The 15,058-nt window shown below is 47.4% G+C and overlaps 1 protein-coding gene across 1 annotated transcript in view; it reads left to right on the top strand.

Annotated features, from left to right (window-relative positions):
- ACAP3 (ArfGAP with coiled-coil, ankyrin repeat and PH domains 3) overlaps window positions 1-15,058 on the top strand; it is a 47,203-nt gene that overhangs the window by 11,750 nt on the left and 20,395 nt on the right. Inside the window, exons 4-9 of the mRNA XM_010287883.1 lie at window positions 5,287-5,345; window positions 8,427-8,610; window positions 12,300-12,344; window positions 12,797-12,892; window positions 13,230-13,304; window positions 14,612-14,623. Coding sequence (XP_010286185.1) covers window positions 5,287-5,345; window positions 8,427-8,610; window positions 12,300-12,344; window positions 12,797-12,892; window positions 13,230-13,304; window positions 14,612-14,623 — 471 coding nt within the window. The remainder of the gene's footprint in view (window positions 1-5,286; window positions 5,346-8,426; window positions 8,611-12,299; window positions 12,345-12,796; window positions 12,893-13,229; window positions 13,305-14,611; window positions 14,624-15,058) is intronic.

Below are 15,058 nucleotides of genomic sequence, written 5' to 3'. Positions count from 1 at the left end.
GCCCTGTACCTGCCCGGCCAGCCCTGCCGGCCTGGCTGTAGCTGCCTCCCTCTCTCACAGACACACTCCAGTGCTCCCAGTTTGGGAGACTGCTGACAGGACAGGATTCCCCGAGACCGGATGAAAGGATCAGGCTCTGATTCCCAGGCCACTAGACAACCAACCCTCATCTAAATGCAACGTAAACCAGCGCCCAGACTGTTTCAGCGGACATCGGTGAGAATGAGGCCTCCAGACCGGCCATTAGAGAGATAAGTGCAGAGATGTGACTCATCCAGCTCGTGACCGCTGTGACTGGGGTGGGGAGTTGGTGGAGTGGGAGAAGGGAGAGCTGCCTTTGTCCATAGTCGGGCAGCTGCAGAGGAAGCTCCACACCCTCTCTCTCATCAGCTGGGGCCAGTTGTTGCAGGAGAAGGCTGCGTGATCTTGATCTCATCTCGGGCTATGGCTCTCAATGTGCTAATAGACCTTAATGGCCCTGACCAGCTTCACCTGGGGCCTCCACCCACACCCTCCGACCGGGCCCAGGCGCTCCATTTAAGCTCTGCCTGGGGCCCTCAGTCTTTGTTTGAGCTGTGCTGTAGGAGCATAGGTCTCCATCTCACTTGCACCCAGCTATAGACCCTGGTGATCCCAACTTACAGGCTGATTTTTCTAGCTTGATGCTGGACCTGCCTTGTCACCACGGATCTGCCTGGCAATCTCTGGGCCTGACTGATACGTGGGCTGACTTCCCAGCTTGGCCTCGGACCTGCCTCATCACCACAAGCTTGCCTGATGATCTTGGCTCTCGGTTGAATCTGGCCGCCATCTCTGGACCTGCCCTGCTTTCTTGGCGTGGTGTGGTGGAGCCTTGGCTGGTGAGGCCCCTGCCCTGCCAGCTGCATTATTGCCCCTCAGCTCCTGGTCCAATGACCTCTGCTGCTCCCTGACAAATTCCCACCACAAATGCTGCTGCTTACCTTTAATCTCTACTCAGACACTATTCCCCTGTGCAGCTGGGATGGCCTACTTCTGAACTTCATGCATGTAAGTGCTGAGAGAAGCAGTTCACAGCCAGGCAATTTCACTTCCTTTTAGCTGCTTCTTTGCTTTAGAGCCTGGTGGGATCTCTTCTTTTCTTGTAAGCTCTGCAGGGAGTCATGAGGGAGTGCTGTAGCAATGGCATCCCTTTGGATATCTGATGCCTTGTATCTTGATTTTTTAGGCTTGCAGTTCCAGGAATAACATCCTGGGCTGCTGAACTTGCTTTCATTTCTTGGGGGCATGAAATTCCTAAGCCCCCTGTCAAATACAGGTTTGGATTTAGCCTGTTGCCGCAGAAGCCCATGCTGGGAAAGTGAAATGTAGGACCTAGCCTTTTGTGGCTGTTGGGTGAGAGCTGTGTTAACTCCCTTCTTTCACGCTGACCCTCCTCAGGCACAGATGTGTGTGAGTCATGGCTGGACTTCTCATGTCTTGGTGGAAGCTAAGAGAGAGGGTGGGGTGATATTTGGTCTGGAAAATCTTAAAACAAATGATTTGTTCCAAGTATGTCTGGGAAAGGAGAAAAAGCCAAGGGATGATTTTATATTTGAAACTCTAGCTCTTAAAACTCTATTTAATTTGTGTAGAAAACTGAATGGAGGACCCACTTGAAAATATTCCCCCAGTGATCTTGCCTGGCAAAATTAATGAAGAAGCAATAAAAGTAATGCTGGTATCATAGGAGACTTTTCAGTAAAGATGCTGCTGGCAGGAAAGGCATATTCATTACCTGATATTCCCTCACAATTTGGCAATCCCTGCCCCAGACTTGCACTGTATGAATCGGTGCAGACTGGAAGGAAGGGCACCATCACAGTGGTGTGGGGCTCAGTGCATGAGTAACAGGAGCCGGGGAGAGGAATGTTGACAGAGCAGGAGATGGAGATACGTATATATGGCCTGTCTTCCTCATTTGTGCACTGTTCTGATACACATACACTTAAATTAAAATTCCACCCAGAAATGTCCCTGTACCGTAGGAATACTGCTTGTGTGATCACCAGGAGTTCAATTCTCTCTCAGTAAACAGCTTCAATAAGGAGCAGTTTTATGAACGCTGAGTTTTAGACTTGAACTGAATCCTTAGTTAGTTCTTCTTCCTAGGCAGCTGGAGAGCAAGCCCATGCTGCGGCAGCAGAGCATTGCACGTGGGCCTGGAAGTGCCCTGCCGGCAGAGTGCCTCCCTGTCACAGGCAGAGACCCTCTAGAAATGCTTCACCTCTGCTCTTCAAAGCATCTGTCCTTTTTTTCCAGCCAGACGCTGGTGTGCAGAGCCTTTCCGACTACCACGCAAGGGCAGTGTCCTAATTCCAGGGTGATCTGCCCGGCCTGGGACCTTACTCGGTTTGTCCTGTGTGCCGAGTGCTCTGTGGATTTTTGCTTGCTTCTTTCCATGCGCATCCTAGGGCACCAGCTAGGAGCCGATTTTTCCAGGCAGGAGTGGGAAGGTGGATGTAGGTGCCCCACACTAGCACTGCCTAGTGTGGTATCTGCTTGTCATCACGTAACAGGGAACAGCCTGCATTTCTGTGAAGCCCTTCAATCACACTGGTTCCCATCCACATCATAGGTTTGTGTAGCCCAGATTTGCTATTTACCAAGCTGAGAAAGCCCCATTCCTTAGCTGTGTGGTTTGATTTTTATGTACCCTGGAATGTCCCCGGGTACTTGCCTGCAATCCTGAGTACGACACAAGTGTCCCTTTCCCTGATGTTAAGCAATTGTGTCATCCTGGCAGAAACTAATGATGGAAACCTTCCAGATGTAGGTGCAGGTGGGAACCAGGTGGCTTTCTTGCTGTTTGCCTGTCCCTGCGTGGTATCATGAGTGGGGAGGGAAGCATTGTCAATGCCCAAACATGACTTGGGGAAGCTGCTCCATGGGAAAAGCTGCAGGCCAGTGGCTCTTGGAGTGCCGTTGGAGAGAGCAAGTGGATGCCAAAAGCAGTAAATAATTTACATTGGTAAAAACACAAAGCTGGGTGGTCTGAGGTTTTCTTTCTTTCCCCCTTGCTTTGCATCTGTTCATATTTAGAGGCCATTCATGGCTGTTTATACTCAGCTAGTCCTGGCATGTTTCTTGCTTTGTCCTTGGCTGCAGCAATACACGTAATGAATGTGTTTAAGGCTCTGCAGCCAATGCCACTGCTTCTATGCAGAGTGCTTTGCATTGTTTGGAGTAGTACACCTGTGTAGTGTCAAAAGCATGACTTGCTTATCTTCTAGTGGGAGATGTTAGGTAAGGAGGACATCTGTGTCTGTATGAGTCTGTTGGCATTGGAAGGAAGGTCAGGAATGAACTAGTGTTCTTGCTAGTAGATTACTATGGGGCATGAGAAGGTTAAAGCTTGTGACCACCTCAGAGTGTGTGTCTCATGTCAGATCTCTGCAGTGCCTGATCTTAGTGTCGTGGACAGAGTACTGCTCGGGCTGGGAATGTGGATTATGCTCCAGTGTTGGCAGGTGGCTTTAGTTTTGTTCTTGTGTCTCACTATCCTCTAATTTTGATTGGTGATTAATTAAATCAGTCTTCCCCAAGTCAAGTCTATTTTTCCTGTGATGGTAACTTGTTAGAGATCCCCCTGTATTTATCTGAACCTATGAGCTTTTTCATCTTATTTTCTCCCCCTGTCTTGCTGAGGAGGGGTAGTGAGAGAGTGGCTTGGTGGGCACCTGGCAGCCTGACAAGGTTAACCTGCTACCTCCTCACAAAAAGCTGCTGCTTTAGACAATGCCAGCTCTTCACACTGTAAATGATCTAAGATGACTGTTCCTGCCTCTTAGAAAAAGCATGGAGACCCAGAGGTGCTCACCACTTCTGGGTCTTACCCGAGCTGTGTAGTGAAGCAGAGAAGGTGTCCAGAAGAGGAAAGGGGAAATGGTGGGTGGGGTGTCAAGGGAAGCTGCCCAAAAAAACCTCCCACTGGAAATCCAAGCTTGCAACAAAGAGGAGGGAAAAAGCTGTTTGTTTTGATCCCAAGGGCTTCGTACTGTCTGCTTGCTGAGAGAAGGTGCCTTGACAAAGTTCTGCGCCAGCCTCATGCTCCCTCGTTGAGTCCCTTGCACTCTGTGGGCTCAGGCAGCCTCCCCTGAAAGGGCTGTGGTCATTTCAGGAGAGAAAGCAAGGCGAAATGCTGCTCCAGGTGATTGCATCCACAGGAAGACAGGCACAGTTGTGTGTTCCAGAACGTCTCTAGCTTAAGCTGGTTCCTCAGGACACAGTGTTCAGTTGGAGCAAATGAGCCAAGGTTACTCATGCCAAACAGCTGCAGCGATGCCAGACCCCAGCACTGTGATGTTTCAGGGCATCATTAAATTTTGGTCCATTGCCCAGCCTTGTGTTCCTGGTGGTGGAATGAAATGGAATGTCCATTCTTTGTGGGCCACTCTTGCTAGATGCAGCGTGGCCAATGGCTTTTCTCTGTAACCTTGGGATGATGTGTACTTACTGCTGCAGTTGATATGTGGTCTGGGAGCCTCTGCCCATCTGGTCCCAAGTACCCAAAATGCTGTGTCATCCCGATGCATGGCTGAAATATGGAGTTATTCATAATCGTGCCCATCAGAGATGGATGGGATGGAGCTGAGCAGACACCACTGTTTGGATCTGGCAGAGGGTAGGGGGAGAACATCTCTTAAAGGAAGATGGGGAGGGCTGGAGTTGAGATGGGCAGAGGGTGTAGAGTAATGGGCTTGGGACCAATTTTTTTTGTGAGAGACAAACAGGAGAGTAAAATTCAAAAGACTTGTAAGAACTAAGTCTCTCTTTATACCGTATGCTTGGACCTCTTACCCATGTTCATCAGCGTGCGGCTAGCTGTGATGTACCTTCAGCGATTGTTCTGTTGCCCTTCCCTGAGTAGCATAGTGTTGAGGTGACAGTGCCCTCCTCTGGTAAAGCGAGAAATTCGAGGCTCGGGAGAGAGTTCAAAATAGGGACTATGGAGATAACTGCTTCTACAAACACTCCTCCTATGAAAGTTATCTTGGTGGCATAGGTCTCTGTGATATTCAGAGCCCTGGCACAGGCTGTGGAACCTGCAGTGCAGGAATTCTGCACTTGTAAGGGTGTGCTGCAGCTGTAGAAAAAAGTTATTATCCATTATGACAGCCATCAAGTAATGGACACCACTAAGCACTGGAGTAATGCTGAGTCCCTCACACTGAAGCTCATAGGGAGTGTGTTCATGTATTTTCTGACTCCTCAATGTTTTCATGTTGCAAAAATATTTTATGCTCTTTCCTCTCTCTCTTCTTTCAGATCCTGTTTGACCAGGCTCAGAGGTCAGTCCGGCAGCAGCTGCACAATTTTGTGAAAGAGTGAGTACTTATCAGTTTGGTTTTCAACAACTTGAACTTCCATTGCATCTGTGCTGTGTCCACTGGAAACAGAACTGCAACCTCCACACAACTACTGAAGCTTGGAGCAGAACAGAGACTGAAGGGCAGAGGAAAGGATCTGGTTTGTGTGATGGCTGTTGCTGTCACCTTGCTACACTATCATTTGGTTGCTTTGTTGTCAACCAGGTGTCTTCATCTTGTTCCCAGCTCATAAAGCTGGATATGAGGCATACTTCCAGATCAGAGCATCATCCTGAAGTCTAGTAAAGTTCATCTGCAGAGCTGATCCTCTAGGTCAAACACATCCCAGTGTTCAAAGCCCTGCAGAGCAGGACCAGCTCTACATTTTATGTTATCTTATGTTCAATTTAGAGTTTCCTTAGTGGTTTAAACCAGTGCATGCTTGCAGAAGGAAGGAACTTTGCTGCCAAATGACTTTGAGGTCCAGCAGAGCCATTGTGTTCTTAGCTCCCCGAGAAACATGCTTAGCCACTCAAAATTACAGCAGCCCTGCTCTTCTGGAGAAACCTGAGCATCTGCCTGGAAGGTGACAGACAGGAGGGCCCTTCTTTGTATGGAGGGAGCAGCTAATCAGCACTGTGCCTTCAGCTTGGAGCTTGACCACTGGTTCAGAGTTCTTTGCTAATGGAAAGCAAGTTCACAATGTCCCGGTGTGAGCAATGCAGAATACCGCGTATTAAGGATGTTGACTTGCACTTGGCAGACCTGAGGTGCAGAAGAACTGGGCCCTGGAAGTGAATTGGACGGGGACAGCCTGCACATTCGATCAAGGCTCTCAGCAGGCTGTCCCTGCCATTGCTGCATTAAGATGTTTCCTCCGAGTGCCTCTCTTCCCCAGGGCAGGTACCTAGGGCAGCGAGGGATCCCACTCCAGCTGGATGTAGGTCAGAGAGGTAAGCCAGGCCTTCAGCTAGGCAGGAGCTGGTTTCCATGGGAACTGGTAATTGGCTGTGAATCCCTCGGCAGCTGTGTGGTTTGATGGAGGGAGGGGGTCCCTAGCTGACCCCCCTCATTCTTCATCCCCGTATTCTTGCCTAGCACTTGCCCCACCCCTGCTTTCTCTATAATCATTTCTCTGATGAGCTCAGATTTAATCTGCTTAAGGCTGGCAGTTGGAAGGGGGAATTTCACCTTCATTTGGGGTCTGTCATCCTTTCAGCATCTTTGCAGCTTACTCTTTTTTTGCATTTGTACTGCTCAACCTTTGCACTCGCAGGCCTTAGTGCTTTGATATTTGCATTACTCCTGCCCTTGGTTGGAGAATAAATTCTACGCTTGGGACCAGTTTGAATAATTCACCTAGGGCGAATCCGCATCTTCCTGGCTCAGATGGGAACAAAGGAACAATGGGAGCTGTGCCCTTGCATGGTGATTCATACATATCTTAGAGGGCAATATTTACCCTCTTACCTGCCCTCCCTATCCCCAAGCCCTGAAGGTCTTTGCCTCGTTTATTTACGTGGTACACACAGGAGAGGTCAGCTTGCCATGCCCATGCTGTCAGCAGTCAAATGCTCCGTGACTGCCTTAGCATGTTACCGAGCCACAGAGCTTGCTGAGTGGGAGGATTTTACTAGGTAACTCTTGAGGTTGCAGTCACGCTGCTGCAGCCTGGCTTAGAGCTAGCTGAGAATTTCCAGCAGTACCACATGCCTCCAAACTCCTGCTCCGTTCCGCTGGGGTTATGCACAGATGAGGAAGCCATTCTCTCCAAAGCTATGCAAAATCCCCATGGCCCTTTGCTGCAAATGGCCCAAAAAAGCAAAAAGTGACCCTGTTGTTTTCCTGTGAATGGAGCTAGATGGCCACGTCGTTCAGCAGCCCTGAGTATTGAGGGCAATGTGAAGAAGCGGCAACCACCAGAAAAGTAATCCAGTCACCTCTGTGTTAATTTATCCTTACTGTACCTGCCCATGGTAGATTCTCTTGGCCAGAGGCTGATCCATACATAAGTATATGCAACTTCAAACAGTTTGCCACAGGGCAGAGTTCAGCATTTAGTGTCTGTCATGTTCGACTGAGGCCCTTCATCTTCCCTAGGGCAAAGAATAAGTGGATGCTACTTACTTACTAACAGTTTTTAACTACTTTAAATTATAACAATTTATAATTGAGGTAAACAGAGCTCTCCTGGACAGAAAATAAGTGTTTGTATTACAGCTGCTGTAAATCAGCATTGCTGCTTTCAACTCTTAAGGAATTAGAGCCACTTTTAACACCTGATCTTCAGGAATTGCTGTCTTCACTTCTTTGTGGTTGTGCAACTCAAATCAAGTCCTGCCTGAATGGTACCTGCTATTTAATAATAATAAAAAAAAAAAAACAACAACCAAACTCAAAAATCTGTCTGTTGCTATGTCTTTACAGCCTCCTCCTGCCCCTGCAAAGCAGACCCCTGATCCCATGTGAGGTCTCTAGGCATAAATAAAACTTTGAAAGTTCATATTGTGGATCATGTATGTCTGAATGCAAATGTTAATAAATGTGCCTATTACACAAGGGGAAATGAAAAGTCAAATGTTATACAAGACAGAATCAGCTAGAGATGCACATGAATGGCCTGGCTGCCCTGTCCTGAATTTGAAAAGTAGCTGGTTTTAATCTTTTCACAAAGTGAAATATGAAGCATGTTTCATATGAAAAGAACCTACCTTTTCACAGGTAGGTTCTGAAATGTTCTGCTTGTCACTTGTTCTGAGGGCAATTGTGGACTATCTTTAGGGCTGGGTGCCTGCCATCTGGCCTGGCTTTCTGGATGCTCTTGGAGAATTTCCTTAAGTCTCTGAAGGCAGTATGTAAGGTCCAATATCTTTCCTTACCAACTGTCTCTAAAGAAAGACTGTCTAGTGTTAATCTGGAGTCAGTCCAGCTGGACACAGTGGAGCTTGGTGGGGTGGGTTAGGGTCTCAATGGCATCTAGAGCAGGATTTCTGAGTGATCGTAGTGTACTTGGTTACACCTCTCCATGCTCTGTTGGTATCAGCAGTATTCTGTCTGCTTTGTAACATTGATTCTCACCATCTCATCTTTGTGTTACAGTGATGTCCGGAAGTTCAAAGAAACCAAGAAGCAGTTTGACAAGGTGCGAGAGGACATGGAGATTTCACTGGTGAAGAATGCCCAGGCACCTCGGCACAAGCCCCATGAAGTAGAGGAGGCAACAGGCACCTTGACCATAACCAGGAAGTGTTTCCGGCATCTGGCCCTAGACTATGTGTTGCAGGTTGGTGTCTGTGCTGGATGGATCCAGCTCTCAATCTCCCAGTACAGAACATTATAGGCAAATTGCTAAATAATCTACTGTAGGGAGTGAAGAAGTTGAGGGATGAGAGGGGGCAAGTAGGGTCTTACCACTAGGTTCAAAGGGTACTGGATTACTAATCCATTGGACCTTTTGCCTTCTGCCCCCCTGAGGCAGGGAGTCCTTAGGACTGGTTTGTGATGGAGCATGAAACCGCCAAGGATTGCTCTAGTTCCAGTCACTAGTTGTACCACTGTGAGCCCTTGTATGGCTTAGCAAGGCCCTGTACTGCAGTAGATCCCAGGGTTCTTTGAGCTGCCTTCTGGCATAATCCAGCCTGTCTGTATGAAAGAGTAGGCTGTGCTGGGATGAGAGGACCTTCACTGGTGAGGCTATGAGTTCTGTAGCTGATAACATCTGCTTGAAATAGTCACAGGATATTGGTGTAAGAGAGGAGATGCTCTTCCCCAAATCCTTAGCTGCTTTGATCCTTATAACTCTTCAGAGACTCTGGCAAAACAGTGTCATGAAACTGCTGAAAGTGAGCAACAGAACGCAACGCTGTCAAGTGTTCTCTGCAAATCATTGTCTGCTCCTACAAGTAGAACATGTCCTTAAGGGCAGATGTCTGGATCTGTGTGCACAAGTAAACATCCATGTCTGTGTTCTTGTGTTCATGCCTCAAACTCCAGATGAATGTGTGTGCATGTGCAAATATGCATCTGGATGGATGTATGTGTGTACATATGTGTATGTGCACAGGGCATACCTACATATGTTGCAACAGTGGAAATTCCAGTTGAATATAAGGCAAAAAAGTTTTCAGAGTTATGCAGCACTGGAACAGGGACCCAAAGAGATTCATAGTCAATGGGGCCAGGCTCTGAGCAACTTCATCTAACTTGGAAGTTAGTCTTGCTTTGCCCAGGCAATTAGACAGGAAACTTCTGGAGGTCCTTTCCAATGTGGGTTATGCTATGAGTCTGTTAAGGAATGTGTGCTTACCTTTGTTTATGCCTTTGTATGGGACTGACATGACTATGTCTGTGACATGTTTTCCTTCCTAAAAATGCTATAGTGTACCTGAGAAGGGAAATCTTCATTTTTTCAGTAAGAGAAATTAAACATACTGCGTTAGACTGAATTTCTCTTCCCAGTGGGAGATTTCCTGTGGGAACACTCACTCACTGCACCCAGCATGGTCGAGGATTTTTCTTCGAATCATAGGCTTCATGCCAGGTCAGTGCTTTCAGGCAGTGGGTGTGTTAGGCACACAAATTCAGTGTTAATGTTGATCCATGTGTGTCTCCACTAGCTGTCACTCCTGCAGCACTGAACTAACACCATCTGCCAACACATTCTGTCTGATCATGAGGTAGTCTCTGATGTCACATACTGTGGCAGCTGTGGATAGAGAGGCAATGCTTTCCTCTTAAAGTATAAATCATGCATGGCATTGGTGCTCCTTCAGGATTGCAGTTTTTTGCATCTAGGATTTAGACATGAATGCAACTGTATTTTCTGGCAAGGTCACACTATAGTAAGCTCCCTCCATTTCTCCCAGTTACAAAGAGGAAGAGTTCTTTGGTCGTGCTGCTCCAATACTGGGGAGGTTTCCCTGTTGGTCCACTGCAAGGTACCAGTCTAAATCCATCAGTTTTGAAATGCATAGACATGAACTTGTCTAGGCATCCTTTGATATTTAGTTAAGGATATAGTGAGAGAATTATAATTTCATGTTATATCTGTAATATGTAGGACATTTCCATTAGTATAGTGGCTGGTTTATGGCTATAAATGGCCAGGAGGCATTACTGCTGTGCAGTGAAACTGTTGGTATAAAGCAGGGTTAGTAGTTGTTTTTGTGTTTTGTTTTTTTTTTTTTTAAACTTGGTATATTGGGTGGGGAAAGGAGGGATCTAGGAGGCTGGGAATATACCTGAAATACTTTGTCTCCCTTCCTGTGTTGTTGGAGCTGATGACCAGGTTGCCTAGTACACAGTCGGGAGGCTGATCATGGCGTGCCTCCTGGATACTGTTCCAGGCAGAACTGTGACAGGCACTAGCAAGCTGCCCTTTGGTAACTTTTATCTAGTTTTAGGTTCAGTTATTGCAAGCATAATGCTTCTAAGCAAACTGCTGCTGCATTTATAAATGAGTTATTAACACACTGGAACCGATTGTCTGTCACGGTAACACATTATTCGTGACACTGACAGCTGAAGCCCCATCGAAGCCTTCTGCTACATTTGACAGTTTCTTCAGTGCTAACTGCAGCACTTGTAAGACTTCCCAGGGTAGCTCATGGGGTCTGCAGGCAAACTATTATGTAACTGTGCTATTAATTTTTTTTTTTAATTATGTTCTCCTGGGTCCGTTCTCAGCCTCTTACATTTATTTTTTTAAGTATTTTTAAATTTCAAGGATATTTTTAACTTCTGGATCTTTGGCCCAGTATTGGAGAAACATATTAGGTCTCACAGAGCTTGCCTTTGTCCCCAGTTAATGGAGATTTGCAATAGTTTTATCTTCATTTCCAAGAGATGCTGATGGTTGTAGTCTCACTGGTAGAGTGGTGAACATCAGAAAGAGATACTACCTTTCTTGTTCTTCCTACATATCTCATAGTCCTGGGTTATTCCAGTTTTCCTGTTCTTCTTTTAGGGGAAAGGTTGCTGTTCACTCCAAAATGTGCTGTAACTGTGCAATTGCATGGAGCAGGGGTTAGCACTCATTTTCCCAGTGGCATAGGACAATACCAGAGAGACACAAGGAATTGGGATGTAGCACCTTGCTGCACTGTGCCCAAGCTTTTATGGTAGGATTTTAGGTGGGACTTGCCTGAACAAAGATGCAGGCACTGAACTGTGAGGTGTCATAGATGACCTTCTACAAGCACTCTGCTAAATACCTGCTGGAGGACTCAAGGAATGGCCAGGCTCTCCTATCCTCACAGGAAATGCTCCAAACTGGTTCTTTTGCAATAACAGGGTGCATTTCCAAAGCAGTGCTACCTTGCTGTTGCAAAAGGTACTGCAGTTCTTCCCTGGCCAGAGAAGAGGTGTAAGCCTGAATGTGCTGAAAGGCCTCTTCTTCCACCCCAGGAGCCTATGCACATCATGGCTGGCACAGGAAATCCTGGGCTACTGCTGCTTCTGTGTGGAGGGGATGTGATGGTCTCTGGGGCAGTCAGTCATGCACTTTTCTCCAAGAAAAATAGGTGTGCAGGCTGAGAAACATAGGCCTCCCACAGGTACCACAATTTCCTGGCTGGCTTTACTATGATTGCTGAAAAAAACCCGTAACACTACACTGGTACCTCTCAGCCTGCTAAGAGAAATCAAAGCAGTGACCTGATAGATTAAACATCTCCATGTGATACCAAATTGCACTCTGGGGTCAGTGTTTGTTGTCAGCCTAGGTAGAGACATACATCTAGTAGTGACCTTAATCAGAAGCAGCCCAGGTCATGAAATGCATATATGCTGTTTCCCTTTTTATTCCACCTGGAACTCACCAGAACTTGTCTTTTCGGAAAGAACTTTCTAGAACTGTCCTTGAACAGTGTGTGGTTTGCTGCTATGGGTATTGCAGCAAGTTCATACTTAGGCGTCCATGCCAGACTGCTTAATGCTGCTGATGCTGAGAGTCTTGTCTTGATTCCTTCACAGATCAATGTCCTGCAGGCCAAGAAGAAGTTTGAAATACTGGATGCGGTAAGGGCTCTCTGTGTTTTCTGTGGCTGCTCTCAGTGACTCAATGAAAGGCAGCCCTCTCCATTTCAGGTTGCATGGGTCGACATACCGACTCCTCGGTCTGCCCTGGAGATACTGTCTGGGACTGCTCTGGGGGCTGCAGGTATGCTAACAAGAGGGGAGAACAAAGGACCAGCAAGATACTCCACAGGCCAGAACTGGAGGGAACTTTCAGGGGTGAAGGACACTGCTTTTCCTGCTTTGTGCTCACAACAGGGGCTACCTGACAGCGTGGAAGTGTTTGTAAGAGGAAGAAAGGAGAAGAGGGAGAGGCACCTAATGGATAAATTGCTTTGGGAAGGGAAAGGGTTAGACCCTGGAGAGAGTTGTTTGTGGGTAATAAGGGATAAGGACTTTTCACACTCACTTTGTCCCAGAATCTGTTCTGACCTTACTATTGTTTCCCTCCCCAGATGCTGTCCTTCATGCATGCCCAGTACACCTTTTTCCAGCAGGGCTACAGTCTTCTCCATGAACTGGATCCCTACATGAAGAAACTAGCCACAGAGGTGAGGGGATGGGGAATATGGCTGACTCAATCTGCCTGTTTGCACCCCTTCACCCTGAAAGGACACCCTCTTTCCTGTTCAGCTACCATACTTGGTAATCAGGGAGTAGTCAAGAGCATCATGCTTGCTGGATGAGCCATGCTGCACTATGGGGTGGCAGCCAGGAGCTATGGTTACTTTCAGTGCACACCCAAGTACAGCCCTTTTTCCCCTCTTGCGGAGACTTAGGATGTTAGGTAGGACTGGTGTAATCCCACAGCAGGGAAGCAGAGAGGGACAGTGGCTCATAAACCTCCTTCCTGACTTTTATACCTGGTGTTCTCCTCCCTGCCTTTAGCTGGACCAGCTGGTGATTGATTCCGCAGTGGAGAAGAGGGAGATGGAGCACAAGCATGCGCTGATACAGCAGAGGGTGAGTCCTGGGGCTGCAGCTTGGTGCAAGCAGCAATTCTTTCCATCAGTGCAGTTGTCTGGATCACACAGTGGCAATAGTCACCTGATGAAGGGCCTTGCTGGGTTAGTCCTTCACAGCCTGGAGCGGTAGCAGCAGCAGTTGTTGAGATGAGAGTAATAACCTTGTGGATGCTGGGAGGTCTAGCTAGTAGGTAGGCGTGATCAAATTCAGGGCATTCAGCTACTGACACATCCGAGTACACAAGGGAGAGGGACACAGGGGGGATCCCATGGGTCAGGGCACCTGGGTTGTTTTCCCAGCTCTGTCACTGATATGGTCTGCCTCTGAGAAAACCTTCTTTCTACGCTTTGTCTCCGTCTTTGCTACTGAGGACGTGGGAAGATTTAAAGGTTCATGTTCTGTAAATGGCTGCGAGATAGAGAAGTGGATGTAGTTGTTTGTAATTGCCTGTGAAAACAATTGGCTGCATAGCAGAGCTGCTTTTGAGGAGAGGTTAGAGCACTTCTCTCCCACCCTTTCTTTTCTTCTCTTCTTCTTTCCCCCAGTCTCACATCCTTCCTCTGGCTGAGCAAGCTGGCTTTTGTCCGGCAAGCCCTGTGCTCTCCAGCTACTGAAGTATTAGCATGTCCCTTCTGATACTTCTCACTGCCTTGCCCCATGGTGAGGCAGCAGAATGGCAGCATGCCTGAGTGCCCAGCCCAGGCAGGTGGCTAGAGTTCCTGTTAAGTCATCCAGCAGATGAAGAATGGATGCGCTCCTTTGGTACCCATAGACAGGACTTGCTACAGGGCCTTGTCTTCATTCATAGTGAGCTCACGCTGCCCTGAAGTGATGTTAATGGGTTGTGGGGGAGAGGGAGGGGAGCGTGCTGAGTGCGCTGCAGTGAACTTCTTTCGTGCCGGTCTACTCCAAACTGCAGTTCAGGTGATTCTTGCTTAGATCCTGGGATATGACATGGCTACAGCCTTGAGCAGCATAACTTTGGAAAGGCCCATGGGGACCCAAGCAATACAGCTGCCGTGGCTGAGCAAGCTGTTGTTTTAAGCTGAGCTATGGTAATGCACCATGTGTGTGCTCTCACCTGCTCTAATTGGGAGTAACCGCCATGAACTGGCAAGATAATAGGTTTTATTATCTGAGTCTGAGCCTTCAGTAGGGAGGCATCTTTGGCTAATGTGGCCTCTGATTTTCCAGGCCATTCATCTGGGAATGATTCCAAATCCAAGGTTTGTAGAAATGTCAAACTAATTTTTTTTTTCCCCTTTTCCTTCTCTTCTTCATGGATTGCTGACCTGCCCCTGCAGACCCTCCTGCAGGTGAGTACCCACATGTATTTCCTTCTTCTGTCGTCTTCATTTCTCAGAATTAGCATTTTGCTGCTCTGGATATTTACTAAGTCCTGCCTTTGAAAGCAAGACAAAGAAGCCTTGCCATAGCATTAGTGCTGTAACCTGAACACTGGAGATGTAATTTTAAAGCCCAGCTTCAAGTGAGTTTTTTTTTCATCCTCAAAGTTTTCAGTCCTGTGCTAAAATAAGATTTCAGTTCCCTCTACTCTGTGTGGTGGTCAGTCTTGACTCAGAGTTCAGTATTGCAGTGGCAGCAGTACTTGGCTGACACTGATTTGGTGCCTAGGAGCCTTTGAGGACTATGGGTCTGGTGGGAGGTGAGTTGGGTGCACAGGCTCATAACAGAGGGTGTTAGTGGATTTTCAACATGCACACACACACGCCCTGAGAAATAGCTGTTCA

The sequence above is a fragment of the Phaethon lepturus genome, unplaced genomic scaffold, assembly GCF_000687285.1.
Source record: "Phaethon lepturus isolate BGI_N335 unplaced genomic scaffold, ASM68728v1 scaffold13930, whole genome shotgun sequence".
Classification (NCBI taxonomy): domain Eukaryota; kingdom Metazoa; phylum Chordata; class Aves; order Phaethontiformes; family Phaethontidae; genus Phaethon; species Phaethon lepturus.
This window is presented reverse-complemented; position numbering and strand designations above follow the sequence as displayed.